Here is a 17,500-nt window from a genome sequence, read left to right as displayed (position 1 = left end):
CTCCTCCGGTCTCGCGTCGTCTCCTCCTCCGGTCTCACGTCTCCTCCTCCGGTCTCACGTCTCCTCCTCCTCCTCCGCTGCTCCTGCAGGGGATGACTCCTCTGATGTGCGCCGCTGCAGCAGGAGATGAAGCGCTGGTTCAGATGCTCGTCGATGCCGGAGCTCACCTGGACCTGCAGGTAAAAACCTCCCAGCTGCAGCCGCTCTTCATCTTCATCACCGCTCTGACTGCCGGTTTCCGGTTTCCTGTTTCCCGTTTCAGGTTCCCGGCTGCTCGGCCCGACACGCGTCCGTCCACCCCGGCAGCCGGCGCTGCGTCGCCCTGACGTTCGCCGTGCTGCACTCTCACCTGTCGGTGGCTCAGGTGAGTCCTTCAGACAGGAAGCTCAGAGCTGCAGTCACCTGCTTCAGGAAATAATCACTTCCTGTTTGCTGTTTGGAACTCTGTAATTAAACTCAGAACAACAGGAACTCTGTAATTAAAACCGGAACAACGGGAACTCTGTAATTAAAACCGGAACAACGGGAACTCTGTAATTAAAACCGGAACAACGGGAACTCTGTAATTAAAACCGGAACAACGGGAACTCTGTAATTAAAACCGGAACAACGGGAACTCTGTAATTAAAACCGGAACAACGGGAACTCTGTAATTAAAACCGGAACAACGGGAACTCTGTAATTAAAACCGGAACAACGGGAACTCTTTAATTAAAACCGGAACAACGGGAACTCTGTAATTAAAACCGGAACAACGGGAACTCTGTAATTAAAACCGGAACAACGGGAACTCTGTAATTAAAACCGGAACAACGGGAACTCTGTAATTAAAACCGGAACAACGGGAACTCTGTAATTAAAACCGGAACAACGGGAACTCTGTAATTAAAACCGGAACAACGGGAACTCTTTAATTAAAACCGGAACAACGGGAACTCTGTAATTAAAACCGGAACAACGGGAACTCTTTAATTAAAACCGGAACAACGGGAACTCTTTAATTAAAACCGGAACAACGGGAACTCTTTAATTAAAGACACCTCTGGACTATGAAGTGATGTATTTTACTTTGAAACTCATTGGCTCTGCACTGAATAAATCAGAGGAATGTGGCGTCCTCGGTAACCGCAGTGTCCTCCGGCTGACAGCTGCTGCTGGAGGCCGGAGCCGACGTGGAGGGAGGCGCCCTGCTGGACGGGCAGGAGAACTGCGCCGAGACGCCGCTGCAGCTCGCTGCTGCTGCAGGTATCAGTCATCTTTCATAAAACATCACCGTTTATTTAAGGAATAAAACTGAAACTGTCACATAAACATACTCTAGTAAATAGTTTTCCTTAGTTTACATGATATATTTATAAGTCATGATATTCTTGTGTTGGTTCATGAGGTATTAACGCTGACCTCCTCAGGTCACTACGAGATGGTCAGCCTGCTGCTGAGCCACGGAGCCGACCCGCTGCTCAGAGTGCATCATGGGAACTCTCTGACATCACCGCTGTACGAGGACATGAACTGCTTCAGCTACGCGGCAGCTCACGGACACAGGTGACACTTTTCAAACTGAAAACATACGTTCTACTTCCTGTTTGACCTCCAACACGTATGACACAGAATGACACGTGTTCCATTTGCGTGTGCAGGAACGTCCTGAGGAGGCTGCTGACGCCGCGGCACCGGAAGGAGGACATCCTGTCTCTGGAGGAGATCCTGGCCGAAGGAGTAGAGGAGGAGGAGGAGGAGGCTCCAGCCTCCGTGGCTCCCCGGCTGTGTAAGGCCCGGATGAAGGCCCTGCAGCAGGCCGCCTACTACAGCGCCGAGCACGGCTACCTGGACGTCACCATGGAGATCCGAGAGATGGGTGAGCGCCCGGCGACCTGAGACTCTGCTTCTGTCTCCGACTGTCTTCTAAGAGCTCTGACTCCGTCCAGGTGTTCCCTGGAGGCTCCACATCTGGCTGGAGTCCCTCCGCAGGGCCCGGCAGCTGGGCCGGGACGAAGTCACCGTCTCCCTCCTCACAGAGTTCACCTCCATCCGGCCGGAGGACTACAGCGCCGAGCTGTCGGCCACCGGCCTCCCGCTCATGTTCAGCATGTTGGAGAGCAGCAAGGTATCAAATTCATACTTCTGGTTCACAGACGCTCAAACAGACTGTTTCTAAAAGAGTTCGTAGCTTCAGGTCTGTAAAATGGTTCTGATCCAGAAGTGTCTTCAGCTGCAATACCAGCGAGTGCCACTAGAGGTCGGCTCCAAAAAGCCTCCGGCTCCATAGACTCCCATTCAACTTCTGTCATCAAATCCAAAGTGAATAAAATGTGTCCATCAGTTATCTCGGTGTTGTTAGCTAAAGTCACTCCTTCTTCTTAGTTTTCTGGAGGTCCATCTGAAAATAATCCCTCATTCATTAGAAAAGAAGATTCAAGGAGACCTGTTTTTGGGGGCGTGTCTGTTTGATTGACAGGCCTGTGGTGCAGTCAGGTTACAGCTATCGGTGGGCGGGACATAGTATAGTCAGGCCCCTCCCCCAGCTCATCCAAATATGGTCACTTCCTGCTAGTGGCACTCGGTGGTATTGCAGCTTCAGGCCTCATTTGTCGGACCTGGAAGTTACGAACACGTTTGTATACCGTCTGGTCCGACTCCGTTTCCCCAGTTTGGTCTGATTCTTTTTTCTTGCTTCAGATAAATGTTGTGCGATAAGAAATTTAGTATAAAGTAGCCAACAACTTGTACTTTGTACCCGTGTCAATGTGCTGCTGAGTTTTCAGATGTTTTCTATTCATATGAGGACTCTGTGTCCTCTGCAGGACTACGTGGTCACGAAGCGGCTGGCGTCCGTCTTCTCTCACTGTTACAGGTCTCCGGTTCCTCCCGTCCCACCGATGGACGTCTCTCTCTCCACTCAGCTGGGTAACGCAGCAGCTTCGCCGAGCGGCGAGCATTTTTGTTATTATCTAAAGAACACGCGGAGGTTTATGTGTTCGTCTCTGTGGTCTCAGATATTCACTTCCTGAACAATGAGGAGATGTCGGACGTGACGTTCGTGGTGGACGGACGTCCGTTCTTCGCTCACCGGGTGTTGCTGATGTCGGCCTCTGAACGGTCTCAATCTTTCTTTCAAATTATCCACTTATTTGTTTTAAATTTGATTTTTTTTTTTTTGGACTAAAGAAATGACATTTCTGCTCCAAACACGTTGTTTCAGAGTTTTACAGATTTTTTCCTGAACATGATTTATTTTCCAGATGTTTTATTGTTAAAGGAAGTTGATTGTTGATTTCTTTAAATGCACTCTTCCAATGAAGTAACTATTATTACAGAACTTTTACGAGTAAAAATAAAGTGGTTAAAGTAGCACATAGATGTAAAAGTTAAAATGCTAAAATAAATAAATATAAAGAGAATATAGCTTAAAGAATATAAAAGATTAATTTATACACTTTATTTTTTGTTTGTTTGACGGATGCCATAAATACAAATAAAATCTCGCTATATTTGCAGATGTGAAAGTGTTTTAATTCTTTTTTTTATTCAATATCAGATACATTTCCATATTAATCTTGTGATTGATTTAAATCATTCTCTGAAATCATACTTCAATTTGTTCTGGAAAGAAAATTATTACTTTTTTTTTTTTTTAACTTTGATCTGAAATTATTCAGTCTGGACTTTTACTGACTTCGGATCCTTTAATCTCTCAAACTTTGACATTTTGTAAAATAACTATTTCATGAGCTTTATAAAGATGTATGCAGTAAATATGGAGAAATGTTCAAACTAACCTGGTGTTCTGATGTGCGTTTCGTCCGACAGATTTCGACGAATGCTCGCCGGTTCCCCCGACGACGTCATCCACGTCAGTCACATGACCTACAGCACCTTCCAGGTGGGAAACGAACCTCGGACCTCGCTCATCAGGAAGTGTGTCCGTTTCTATGCAGATGATGATGACATCTCTACTGTGGTGTGTGTGTGTTTCTATGCAGATGATGATGACGTCTCTGTACTGTGGAGGAACTGAGGGTCTGAGCGTCGCTCTCTCTGAAGCCGTGCAGGTGAAGCCTCACCTGTTAGCTGCTGCACTTCCTCTTCAGATTATTTATTTGGTGATTCAGTGGATCAGAAATGGTTTTACTCCATCGAGCCGTGTGTAAACTGGACTGATGGTGGATTCTTCACGTTGCAGCTGCTGCCGGTGGCGTCTTTCTTCCAGCTGCGAGGTCTTCAGAGAGTCTGCGAGACGACGCTGTCACAAAGTGTGACTGTGGAGAACGCCGTCAGCATCTACCTGACCGCCAAGGTAGGAAACACCGAGAGGGCGGAGCTTATCTCTGCACCGACGTCCGCGACAGAGCTGAGAAGTAAAACTCAGACACAGCATTTTAGATCAAACATGTCACATGATGTGCTCAAGCTTTCAAAAGTTTGGTCTAAACTTTATTTTACAAGCTGCATAGTTCCCTATAATTTATTATGAAGGAGCTGATACATCAGAAAAGGTTTTGTGGAACAGATTTTATGATTTTGAACTATTACAGGTCAAATCTACCCGTCTGGAGCCGCTCCCTTTAATGATTAATAACTTCTCATGTCAACATCATAGGAACACGGTTAATTGTTTAAATTGAAGAGGAGACAGATACAAACAATTTATCTTCATGAAAACATAAAACGTGAAAGAAAATTTAAATTCCTTTGAATGGTCTTTAATGCACTCACTAGTAATGGAAATTGAAGTGGTTTTGAAAGATATTCTTATTAATAACAAAACAATAACCGCTCTTATAAAATTATAATTTCACATATTTGTAGCTTACAAATTGATACTAATTTGAATAGCTAGCTTTCCATGATACAGACTTTATTTCTAGTTAAGAAGCAACTTATTTCAGACGAAGACGCCGGCGTTAAAAAATGTGTTTGTTGATAAATTTGTGACGTTGAATTTGATTAAAGTCAAATAACTCTCCAAAGTTTGTGTTAATTATATTCCAGGAAATATCAAATAAATTATGGACAAAATGAATCCTTATTAAAGTTTGTGACGTATTATTTTGTTTCTGATTTTAAATTTAGATCCATAAACTGTTTACTGATTTTATTTGGGTTTATACATTTACGTCCAAGTAGCTTCTGCAAACTGAAGGTTCAACAATCTTTTTTTTAAATTTTTTTTTATTAAAAGCACACAAAATAAGTAATTATTTTGTAATAATAATTGTGATGATAATTTCAAGGTCATGATAAAATAAAAAAAAACAACAGAAGTTCGGTGCATTAAATGTCAAAAAATATGATCTAAGTCCCTTTTAGTTTTCAGTTCTGAGGACCTGAAATGATAAATTTATATCGTATAAAAAGAAACGAGACGAATAAACCTCCAGGTTGTCACGGTGACGGACCTTTTCGTGTGTTTGTGTTCGTAGCGTCACGGAGGAGTCGAGCTCTGCAGGTTCTGTGAAGGGTTCTTCCTCCAGAACATGAACCGGCTGCTGGACCGGGAGGACTTCCACCGCCTGCTGCTGGGAGGCGGAGGTCAGGACACCCGGGCCGGGCCGGGACAGGACCGGGACCCGCCGGTCCTCCTGGTGGACCTGGAGGCGGCGCTGATCCGCAGACTTTGCAGCCTCCACTCTGCATGTCGGGAGTAGAACCGCTGCAGAACCGGACTGCGTCGCTCGTTCGGGAGTCGAAGCCATACCGATCCGCGGTCGGACAAAATGTTGGTGAAGAACCGACTGCAAGTACCGTCGAAGTTATCCCTCCTATTTATTCATGTTGACACGGGTGACGATGAGGAAGAGATGATTCCGATTTATCAATAAATATCAATATTCTGGTTGCAGTTTTTTCCGTCACTGAATGGAGGAACTTCACGTCCGGCTTCAGTAAACTGGGACGATCATTTCTGGGATTCATGTTTCTCGGGTTTCTTTTGTGTCTGAACTTTCCTAGAAATATGTTTTAAAGACTGACGTGACCTCGCGTTTAAAAAATAGATATTAACTTCGATGTTTTCAAAATTCTTACAATGAATGTTTACTGTTCTTTCTAATGTCATCACAAAAGAGTTTAATGTTTTAACTTTTCCTTCTGAAATAAAAAAGCTGATTTTATTAGCGGTTGCTAACCAGCTAACTTTCCAAATCTAAGTCGGTGGAAAACTGTTCGCAGACGATATGTTTTAAAGCAATAACCCTTTAAAATAATCCGATTCCATAAGCCATGTAAACGACATGGAAATAACGGCTCTGCATTATTCTGGCACCACATGCTAAAGCTAATTAGCATTATTCTAGAAAATTTCTAATAAATTGTAATTCAAATTCATTTCAGCTGAAATGCGCATTTTTGTAGACGCTAGCAGAACGTACGAAGACTTAGTAAAAAATGTAAAATATGTAAATATTTTTTGTGAAATAAACATCTAAATGAAAAATTGTGCATCAAACAAGCGTCACGCACGAAGCGCTCCGAAGTCAACAGATTTATTTCCTTTAGCACTGAAGTTGTTCACAGTAACATCACGAGGGGAAACATTGCAGCGGTCGTCCTGCTCGGTCGCAGCGTCCGAGTCCGTTCTGTGTGCTCTGGATTCCCACAGTAGAAAAAGAGGAAAGCGGAGAATGAAAGATATTGCTTTTAATAGTTCTCTCTGATAACCCAACGCCCGCCCAGCTGGTCTGAGCGGGCGACCCGATCGCCAGCGAGGCCCCCTAGTGGAGAGAATGAGTGAGGAGGATGCATCGCACGGTTACTGTGTGCGCAGTCATTAAAAACAAAAGGAGGAAGAGGACGGCAAAGGAAATACAAATATTAAAAAAAGGAAACGAAAAGGCAAATTAAAGCAAACGCACATAAAGAACATAAATACATAAATAAGAGTGGAGAGAAAAAGGGAAGAGGAGAACAATTCCAACGATGACATGCAAAGAAAAGACGAATGCTGAACATGCAAAGAACCGTACGAGGTCGAAGCTAACGGAAGGAATCCCCTCGTTTTTTTAAATAAGCTCGTCAGTAAACTCGGCTTATTTACAGAATGAGTGTTCGGTGAGTTCGGAGTCTTCATACGTACTTACGGGGAGAAGATCCGACATCAACGAAGGGTTCGTTCCTCCCCAACAGGAGGCTAACTCTACATTCTTAAATTACGCTAAATCATTTTTCCAAACGTATATTACAAGGTTTTTCTCTCTCGTCAAAAAAGCCGGAAAAAGGAACAAACGCTCACAAATGTTTTTCATTTCTCGGTGAACCGAATAACTTAAACATGACAAAAAAAAATATCCTTAAATAATTTGACATTAAGAAACATTCTTGACATCTTTCATTATAAATAACTGATAATAAATTAATTAAAAAAATGACAAAATACAATAAAGTACAAAAATATACACAGCAGTTCAATACTGTCTGAAACCTGCAGAAAATTTAAACAACGACAAAAAGAAAACAATTAAATTAAAAAAAAACGCGCTGACATGATGTAACTGAACCGGAATCTGATTCACGTTGTCAGAAGCGCAAAATGAAAAGGAGACGTTTGGTTTGTGAGGCCGGGTCACCCCGGGTCACGCCAGGTCACCCCGGGTCACGCCAGGTCACACCGGGTCACGCCGGGTCACACCAGGTCACACCGGGTCACGCCGGGTCACACCGGGTCACAGGTCACGCCGGGTCACGCCGGGTCACGCCGGGTCACGGGTTACACCGGGTCACGCCGGGTCACGCCAGGTCATGCCGGGTCACGCTGGGTCACGGGTCACGCCGGGTCATGCTGGGTCACACCGGGTCATGCCGGGTCACGCCGGGTCACAGGTCACGCCGGGTCACACCAGAAAAAACGCTCTGCAAAATTCACCTGCGCTGTTAGCAGTTAGCATGCTAACTAGCCAGAACATGCCAGCACTAACTGAAATGGCTCTTTGATCCCTTTTAGCATTTCGTACATTAAAAGTTGTTGATGTGGGAAAAGAAGCCCTCCGAGCTAGTAAGCTGGCCAGCCGTCAGTTAGCAGTCTCATTAGCCTGGCTGCTAATTGACATGACTAAAGATTAAAAGACATTCGTTAAAGATGCATTTCAAACAAAAATACTATTCGATATTTGCCGAGAACTCTTAATAGACTGGAGCACCACGTGTTTTAGCCTGGTAGTAACGTGTTCTCCGCCTTGTTTATTAGCATTTTGCACCATAATGCTAATTCTGTCTGAACTGAGCTTTAGCAGGCTCGCTAGCAGCAAAGAAACAAACTATCTGCAACTGAAGACTACAATTTATTTTAATTTTTAGTTTGTGTTTATTCACCACAAACTAAAATGTCCCGGGTGTAGTCCTTACAGATCGGGCTAGCGGCACTGAGCTCACGGTAAACACGTCCTTTCGTTGTTTAATGGCGGTTCGTAAACTACTTTCCGCTGAATTACTGCCGACGTCTGGTGGTGAAATCATCCACGACAATAATACGACAAGACGAGAGTCAGATAAACTATTCCATTTTAAAAATGTTAAGGATTATTCGAAAATGTAAAAAATGGGACACCTAACAGCTAACGTGCTACAACAGTGTCATCCATGTTGGACGCTGGCGCTCTACGTTCGCTTGTCGTAAACCTCATCGGGACAGATTATCAGTCGTTATTAGATTATCAGTCGTTATTAGATTATCAGTCATTATTAGTTTATCAGTTGTTATTAGTTTATCAGTCGTTATTAGATTATCAGTCGTTATTAGATTACCTGTCCTTATTAGATTATCAGTCGTTATTAGATTATCAGTCGTTATTAGTTTATCAGTCGTTATTAGATTATCAGTCCTTATTAGATTATCAGTCCTTATTAGATTATCAGTCGTTATTAGTTTATCAGTCGTTATTAGATTATCAGTCGTTATTAGATTACCTGTCCTTATTAGATTATCAGTCGTTATTAGATTATCAGTCGTTATTAGTTTATCAGTCGTTATTAGATTATCAGTCCTTATTAGATTATCAGTCGTTATTAGATTATCAGATTAGATTATCAGTCGTTATTAGATTATCAGTCGTTATTAGATTATCAGTCGTTATTAGATTATCAGTCCTTATTAGATTATCAGTCGTTATTAGATTATCAGTCGTTATTAGTTTATCAGTCCTTATTAGATTATCAGTCGTTATTAGTTTATCAGTCGTTATTAGATTATCAGTCCTTATTAGATTATCAGTCCTTATTAGATTATCAGTCGTTATTAGATTATCAGTCGTTATTAGATTATCAGTCGTTATTAGATTATCAGTCGTTATTAGATTATCAGTCGTTATTAGATTATCAGTCCTTATTAGATTATCAGTCGTTATTAGTTTATCAGTCGTTATTAGATTATAAGTCCTTATTAGATTTATCATTAGTTTATCAGTCATTATTAGATTATCAGTCCTTATTAGATTATCAGTCGTTATTAGATTATCAGTCGTTATTAGTTTATCAGTCGTTATTAGATTATCAGTCGTTATTAGTTTATCAGTCGTTATTAGATTATCAGTCGTTATTAGTTTATCAGATTATCAGTTATTAGATTACGTTATTAGATTATCAGTCGTTATTAGATTATTATCAGTCGTTATTAGTTTATCAGTCGTTATTAGATTTATCAGTCGTTATTAGTTTATCAGTCGTTATTAGTTTATCAGTCGTTATTAGATTATCAGTCGTTATTAGATTATCAGTCGTTATTAGATTATCAGTCGTTATTAGATTATCAGTCGTTATTAGATTATCAGTCGTTATTAGTTTATCAGTCGTTATTAGTTTATCAGTCGTTATTAGATTATCAGTCCTTATTAGATTATCAGTCGTTATTAGATTATCAGTCTTTATTAGATTATCAGTCGTTATTAGATTATCAGTTATTAGATTATCAGTTATTAGATTATCAGTCCTTATTATCAGTCCTTATTAGATTATCAGTCGTTATTAGATTATCAGTCTTTATTAGATTATCAGTCGTTATTAGATTATCAGTCGTTATTAGTTTATCAGTCGTTATTAGATTATCAGTCGTTATTAGATTATCAGTCCTTATTAGATTATCAGTCGTTATTAGTTTATCAGTCGTTATTTGATTATCAGTCGTTATTAGATTATCAGTCGTTATTAGATTATCAGTCATTATTTAGTCGTTATTAGATTATCAGTCGTTATTAGATTATCAGTCATTATTTATTCGTTATTAGATTATCAGTAGTTATTAGATTATTAGTCATTATTTAGTCGTTATTAGATTATCAGTCGTTATTGGATTATCAGTCGTTATTAGATTATCAGTCATTATTTAGTCGTTATTAGATTATCAGTCGTTATTAGATTATCAGTCGTTATTTAGTCGTTATTAGATTATCAGTCGTTATAAGTTTATCAGTCTTTATTAGTTTATCAGTCGTTATTAGTTTATCGTTATTAGATTATCGTTATTAGTTTATCAGTCGTTATTAGTTTATCAGTTGTTATTAGATTATCAGTCGTTATTAGATTATCAGTCGTTATTTAGTCGTTATAAGATTATCAGTCGTTATTAGTTTATCAGTCATTATTTAGTCGTTATTAGATTATCAGTCGTTATTAGATTATCAGTCGTTATTTAGTCGTTATAAGATTATCAGTCGTTATTAGTTTATCAGCCGTTATTAGTTTATCGTTATTAGATTATCGTTATTAGTTTATCAGTCTTTATTAGTTTATCAGTCGTTATTAGTTGATCGTTATTAGTTGATCGTTATTGGTTGATCAGTCGTTATTAGTTTATTAGTCGTTATTAGTGTTTTGAAATGCTGGTGTGACCGCGGCTCGACGGGAAAACCAAACAAAATATGGCAACAGCTCTAAAACAAAGTCACAACTACAGTTTTTGTACATACGGAACATTATTTAGTCTGTACAACAGAATAGATCATTCATTTATATAATATCACCGAACCCCCCCCCCCACACACACACACACACACTCCCCCCTTCATACCTTTATGACGACCCATTGAGAGGAACGCCGCTCAAAAAAAATCCTGCCGTTTACAAAGAAACACGATATTAAAAAGAATTACAATCCAGCCAGCGTCCGTCCGTCCGTCTCCTGCGTCGACTCGAGTCGTTACATCCCGCAAAGAAGTGGTTTGTGTTTTTATTTATGTACATGTGGGAGAAAAGGAAGAAAGGAGCAGAAGGACGTGTGGAGATTCGACAAACATCACTGTCTTAAGGCTTTTTAAAAAAATCCTTTTTACAACTCTTCCGAGGTGCGTTTGGTCTGCTGGGGGGCGAGCTGGACTCTACGGATGCGGCTGGAGACGGGAGGTGTCGTGGGGGGAGGGCGGGGGGTGAGGAGGGGTCCTCGGTGATTTTCTTCCGTTTCGGACTCTCTCGGTGGGCCGCGAGCGTCGGCCGCTGCCGGCCGGTCTCCGAGAGGTTAATAGTTATTATGGATGACCCCTGGTGGCAGAGACAAGTCATCACACATGTGAGGAGGACACACACCCACCGAAAGACCCCCGAGGACACAGAGAGGGACACAATGGAGGGACGACAAAGCTACATCTGCTACTTATTGTAAAATACTGATCGACTCTTAAACTGAAATAGCCATTCCTGTTATACAGTAGAAAATTTAGAGGCAAAAAGTAGAATTCTTGTTTAGTTTTCTCTCGTTGCTAAAAGGTGAACGTGAGCGTGTCCTCTGTCTCTCTGAGGACGGCCTGATTTCTGTTCTGGTCTACTCATGCACGGCTAACCGCTCCTTAAGGTTGTTCCTGCGTCCTGCTGCCGGCCGTCTTTGTTTTGTCTTTGCCGGCGGGGCATTTGGAGTCATTGGGCGGGGGCGGGCTGGGCCTGCTGCCGGGGGCATGCTTGGTGGGGGAGCTAGGCGTGGCGGGGGCGCCGGGGGGGTGGGACGCTTGGAGGTTCTTCTCGTCTGAAAAAAGCTGTTTAATTACGTCAAAGAAGTTACTCAACGGGCTGCCTACACAGACGGGAAGAAAAGAAACAGAGAACAAACAACCGATGAGCAATGGGGTTAACGTGAGGAGAGGAGGTGGAGGAGGAGGTGGAGGAGGAGGTGGTGGAGGAGAAGGTGGTGGAGGAGGAGGTGGTGGAGGAGGTGGAGGTGGAGGAGGAGAAGGAGGTGGAGGAGCAGCGGAGCAGCGGAGAGAAAAGGAGACTCGGGCCGAGGGAACGTTGGGAGGAACAAATGTCCCGATCACGTCCTAACAGCTGTTTTCAGACGTTCAGTCTCCGTTTGTCCGGCTGATGGACGCCAACGAGCTGGAAGACGTTTCTGGTTCCAGACGAACATTCAGCTTATTAAAGCAACGATTTTATTTATTTATTTATATTTAGGATCTTCTAAAAGAACAACGTACTGATGATGTCATGATGTCAGCTTTATAAAACCTGGTTTTGTTTGTATTTTGGAGGTTTTCACCATTAAAAGCACCAGAAAGAGCTTTTAGCAGCTCCGTTTGTTGATCAGAACGTTACATTATTTTACTATTCAAATATTTTCAGTAAACTTCTGAAGCAACTTTTAATCTTTGATCTCGAAGCAGATTTACGGTTGTTCATTAGCATTTTGCACCATAAGGCTAATTGTGCCTGAAGTGAGCTTTAGCGGGCGAGCTAGCAGCGTAGATACGAACTATGTTCTTCACCACAAACTGAAATGTGTCCTGCAGCAGGTCGGTTCTACCTGATGAAGTTCTACCTGGTGAAGTTCTACCTGGTGAACCGGTCCGGGAACATCTCCGTCCATACACAAGCATTTCTATTATCTTTGGACTTTTTTGTTTTTCAGATTGCTGCAGGACCATTTTTTCCATGCGAACGTCTTCCAATGCTCCGTCAACGTCCATCACGTCAACGTCCATCACATCGACGTCCATCACGTCCATCCGCTAAGACAGAGGTCCAAGTGCTTCAAAACAGTCATGATGAATAAAACATGCAACAATACAGAACAACACATTAATACTCTGATCTCTGGTTCGTCTTCACGTCCTTCAGTGGAACATCGTTGTTCTGATGAAGTCGTGACGGATCGATCTGATAACTTACCTTTATTCTCCATTTATTCTCCATTTATTCTCCATTTATTCTCCATTTATTCTCCATTTATTCTCCATTTATTCTCCATTTATTCTCCATTTATTCTCCATTTATTCTCCATTTATTCTCTCCAACACGCACATTTCTTTTGGTGTCTGGTTTTTAAATATGGAACGTTTTACAGAAGGAGTGAACAACTTGGTGTCGAGTATGATCATGTAGAGTTACTGAGGTCAGTTCAGAGACACACACACACACACACACACACACACACACACACACACACACACACACACACACACACACACACACACACACACAAACACACACACACACTGTCACACACACACACACACACACACACACACACACACACACACACACACACACACACACACACACACACACACACACACACACACACACACACACACACACACACACACACACACACACACACACACACACACACACACACACACACACACACACACACACACACACACACACACACACACACACACACACACACACACACACACACACACACACACACACACACACACACACACACACACACACACACACACACACACACACACACACACACACACACACACACACACACACACACACACACACACACACACACACACACACACACACACACACACACACACACACACACACACACACACACACACACACACACACACACACACACACACACACACACACACACACACACACACACACACACACACACACACACACACACACACACACACACACACACACACACACACACACACACACACACACACACACACACACACACACACACACACACACACACACACACACACACACACACACACACACACACACACACACACACACACACACACTCACACACACCCCCCCCCCTCCGTGAACACACCAAACTCCCTCCAGGTGAGACTCAGCTCCTTTTACAGACTCTCAGTAGACATAAACTTTAGTTCAGACATTTCCTTCGTCCTCCGTCTGTCTCCGTCTGTCTCCGTCTGTCTACAAACCTGTCAAACCTCTTTTATCCCACATCTAGGTGCTGATGAACCGCCTTTATTTTGAAGGATTCATCAACAGGAAGTTGCATTGAGTCGTTGAGGTCCTGACGGATGTCCGCTGTGTTGATTGATAACTGATCGTGACTAGATCAGATCAATCCCACTAGTACACTATTTCATTCAAGATAAGTTTACCTTTTCATTTAATTAGTGATTAGTCTACCATTTATTAAAATCAAGATAAGTATGCTCCAACTTATTTTAAAATAAATTTGCCTTTTTTTTCAATTGATGAAAAGTTTTTCTTTTATATGTTCTTTAGTTTTTAGTCCTAGTTTCACATTAGTTGCATGTTTCTTTTACTTCCTGTTTTTGTCTGTTGAAGGTTAATGACTGAATGAGTTGGGTGGAGTTTGGACCTGAGCGGTTCAGGATGCTCCGCCCACATCGGGTGGTGAAGGTTTGATATTAATATATTTCAGTCAGGAGACTCTGAGAAAAGGAGCTGAACATTCACTGTGGCAGACATTTGAATTTAAAAAGTACAACCTTGATATAAACACGTCTGCAGAGCTGCTCGCTGGTCAGAACGTCTCATGGAGAACATGAAGGTTCTGGTTCTGATGAGGTCACAAACACCAGCAGAGACTCTGGAACATGCTTTCATTTCAGAGCATCAGTCCTGCAGACAGCCGTGTGTGTGTGTGTGTGTGTGTGTGTGTGTGTGTGTGTGTGTGTGTGTGTGTGTGTGTGTGTGTGTGTGTGTGTGTGTGTGTGTGTGTGTGTGTGTGTGTGTGTGTGTGTGTGTGTGTGTGGTTCTGGGTGTCCATTCAGCATGCAGGTCATTCAGTCGGTCAGTGAAGCGGTGGATGCCGAGTAGCGGGGGGTGTGAGGAGGCGGGGCCAGAGAGAGAGATGTGGGTTATCGGCACATCTACACAGTGAAAGCAGGAGTGTGTGTGTGTGTGTGTGGAGGGGGGGGGGGGGGAGATCATACAGTGGCTGATAACAGTTCCCATCTGTGGTACCGGGTCATGTGACTCCTGTAGTCGGAGATCTGGTGGCTTGACAGCTAAAATAATGAAAACGAGTCCAGGAACCGGTGCTCCAGAGGACCGGTTCTCTCCCAGTTACCAGCATGGTTGGCTGTGTGTGTGTGTGTGTGTGTGTGTGTGTGTGTGTGTGTGTGTGTGTGTGTGTGTGTGTGTGTGTGTGTGTGTGTGTGTGTGTGTGTGTGTGTGTGTGTGTGTGTGTGTGCAGCTGTGTTGCAGTAACTCTGCTTCACCACCAGAGGGGCCCATTATCAAGTAAATCACCACAGATACGACCACAGGAACACGACAGTACAACAACACACACTCTGTCTTTTCTTCCATATTCTTTGTTTAATCCGTCTGTTGATCAGCAGCCCGGAAATATCCAATCAGGTCCAAGAAGACTTCAGAGAATTGTGAGATTGATCGAGTGTCAGCGCAACACTTAAAGACTCCTGAATGTTCCTGAATGTTCCTGAATGTTTCTGAATGTTTCCTTCATGTTTCGGAATGAATGTTTCCTGAATATTTTCTGAATGTTTCCTGAATGTCCCTGAATGTTTCTGAATGTCCCTGAATGTTTCTGAATGTCCCTGAAATTGTTTCCTGAATGTTTCTGAATGTTTCCTGAATGTTCCTGAATGTTCCTGAATGTTTCTGAATGTTTCCTTCATGTTTCCTTCATGTTTCTGAATATTTCCTGAATGTTTCCTAATATTTTCTAAATGTTTCTGAATATTTTCTAAATGTTTCTGAATGTTTCCTGAATGCTTCTGAATGTTTCCTTCATGTTTCTGAATGTCCCTGAATGTTTCTGAATGTCCCTGAATGTTTCTGAATGTCCCTGAATGTTTCCTGAATGTTTCTGAATGTTTCCTGAATGTTCCTGAATGTTCCTGAATGTTCCTGAATGTTTCCTTCATGTTTCCTTCATGTTTCTGAATGTCCCTGAATGTTTCTGAATGTTTCTGAATGTTTCCTTAATGTTTCCTTCATGTTTCTGAATATTTCCTGAATGTTTCCTAATATTTTCTAAATGTTTCTGAATGTTTCCTGAATGTTTCTGAATGTTTCTGAATGTGTCCTGAATGTTTCTGAATATTTCCTGAATGTTTCCTTCATGTTTCTGAATATTTCCTGAATGTTTCCTGAATGTGTCTGAATATTTCCTGAATGTTTCCTAATATTTTCTAAATGTTTCTGAATGTTTCCTGAATGTTTCTGAATGTTTCCTTCATGTTTCTGAATGTTCCTGAATGTTTCCTGAATGTTTCTGAATGTTTCCTGAATGTTCCTGAATGTTCCTGAATGTTCCTGAATGTTCCTGAATGTTTCTGAATGTTTCCTTCATGTTTCTGAATGTCCCTGAATGTTTCTGAATGTTTCTGAATGTTTCCTTAATATTTCCTGAATGTTTCTGAATGTTTCCTTAATGTTTCCTTAATGTTTCTGAATATTTCCTGAATGTTTCCTAATATTTTCTAAATGTTTCTGAATGTTTCCTGAATGTTTCTGAATGTCCCTGAATGTTTCCTGAATGGTTCTGAATGTTTCCGAATGTTTCTGAATGTTTCCTGAATGTTTCTGAATGTTTCCTTAATGTTTCCTTAATGTTTCTGAATATTTCCTGAATATATCCTAATATTTTCTAAATGTTTCTGAATGTTTCCTGAATGTTTCTGAATGTTTCCTTAATGTTTCCTGAATGTTTCTGAATGTTTCCTGAATGTTTCTGAATGTTTCCTTAATGTTTCCTGAATGTTTCTGAATGTCCCTGAATGTTTCTGAATGTTTCCTTAATGTTTCTGAATATTTCCTGAATGTTTCTGAATGTTTCCTGAATGTTTCTGAATGTCCCTGAATGTTTCTGAATGTTTCCTTCATGTTTCTGAATGTTTCCTTCATGTTTCTGAATATTTCCTGAATGTTTCTGAATGTTTCCTTAATGTTTCCTGAATGTTTCTGAATGTTTCCTGAATGTTTCCTTAATGTTTCTGAATATTTCCTTAATGTTTCCTGAATGTTTCCTTAATGTTTCCTTAATGTTTCTGAATATTTCCTGAATGTTTCCTAATATTTTCTAAATGTTTCTGAATGTTTCCTGAATGTTTCTGAATGTCCCTGAATGTTTCCTGAATGTTTCTGAATGTTTCTGAATGTTTCCTGAATGTTTCTGAATGTTTCTGAATGTCCCTGAATGTTTCCTGAATGTTTCTGAATATTTCCTGAATGTTTCCTAATATTTTCTAAATGTTTCTGAATGTTTCCTGAATGTTTCTGAATGTTTCCTTAATGTTTTTGAATATTTCCTGAATGTTTCCTAATATTTCCTAATATTTTCTGAATG

General features: G+C 41.4%; 2 protein-coding genes and 1 long non-coding RNA gene across 13 annotated transcripts in view; 2 read left to right on the top strand and 1 right to left on the bottom strand.

Annotated features, from left to right (window-relative positions):
• The window catches only part of LOC138633510 (ankyrin repeat and BTB/POZ domain-containing protein 2-like), a 13,891-nt gene extending 7,783 nt beyond the window's left edge, over positions 1-6,108 (top strand). Inside the window, exons 6-17 of one of the 3 annotated variants that reach the window (XM_069719766.1) lie at positions 90-179; positions 263-364; positions 1,149-1,245; positions 1,410-1,545; positions 1,641-1,858; positions 1,929-2,107; positions 2,805-2,907; positions 2,997-3,099; positions 3,811-3,883; positions 3,984-4,052; positions 4,184-4,297; positions 5,424-6,108. In XM_069719766.1, coding sequence (XP_069575867.1) covers positions 90-179; positions 263-364; positions 1,149-1,245; positions 1,410-1,545; positions 1,641-1,858; positions 1,929-2,107; positions 2,805-2,907; positions 2,997-3,099; positions 3,811-3,883; positions 3,984-4,052; positions 4,184-4,297; positions 5,424-5,648 — 1,509 coding nt within the window. In that variant the 3' untranslated portion in view covers positions 5,649-6,108. Of the gene's footprint in view, positions 180-262; positions 365-1,148; positions 1,246-1,409; positions 1,546-1,640; positions 1,859-1,928; positions 2,108-2,804; positions 2,908-2,996; positions 3,100-3,810; positions 3,884-3,983; positions 4,053-4,183; positions 4,298-5,423 lie in introns of all 3 variants that reach the window. The other 2 variants (XM_069719765.1, XM_069719767.1) reach the window with 2 other exon arrangements.
• A 3,865-nt stretch (positions 6,109-9,973) lies between these two features.
• LOC138633516 (uncharacterized) lies at positions 9,974-10,682 on the top strand. The gene is made up of 3 exons (XR_011311892.1): positions 9,974-10,022; positions 10,392-10,465; positions 10,633-10,682. It is a non-coding gene; the product is annotated as an uncharacterized lncRNA (long non-coding RNA).
• Positions 10,333-17,500, bottom strand: part of LOC138633511 (serine/threonine-protein kinase BRSK2-like) — a 97,810-nt gene continuing 90,642 nt past the window's right edge. For 8 of the 9 annotated variants that reach the window (XM_069719768.1, XM_069719771.1, XM_069719770.1 and 5 more), the window contains one exon: positions 10,333-11,989. In XM_069719768.1, coding sequence (XP_069575869.1) covers positions 11,769-11,989 — 221 coding nt within the window. In that variant the 3' untranslated portion in view covers positions 10,333-11,768. The remainder of the gene's footprint in view (positions 11,990-17,500) is intronic. The other variant, XM_069719773.1, reaches the window with a different exon arrangement.

This window comes from Brachyistius frenatus, unplaced genomic scaffold (genome assembly GCF_029030835.1).
Source record: "Brachyistius frenatus isolate BFR_SWC_R1_liver_20210118 unplaced genomic scaffold, ASM2903083v1 Contig_224, whole genome shotgun sequence".
Taxonomy (NCBI): domain Eukaryota; kingdom Metazoa; phylum Chordata; class Actinopteri; family Embiotocidae; genus Brachyistius; species Brachyistius frenatus.
The sequence above is the reverse complement of the archived record's forward strand: the minus strand, read 5'-3'. Positions and strand labels throughout refer to the sequence as shown.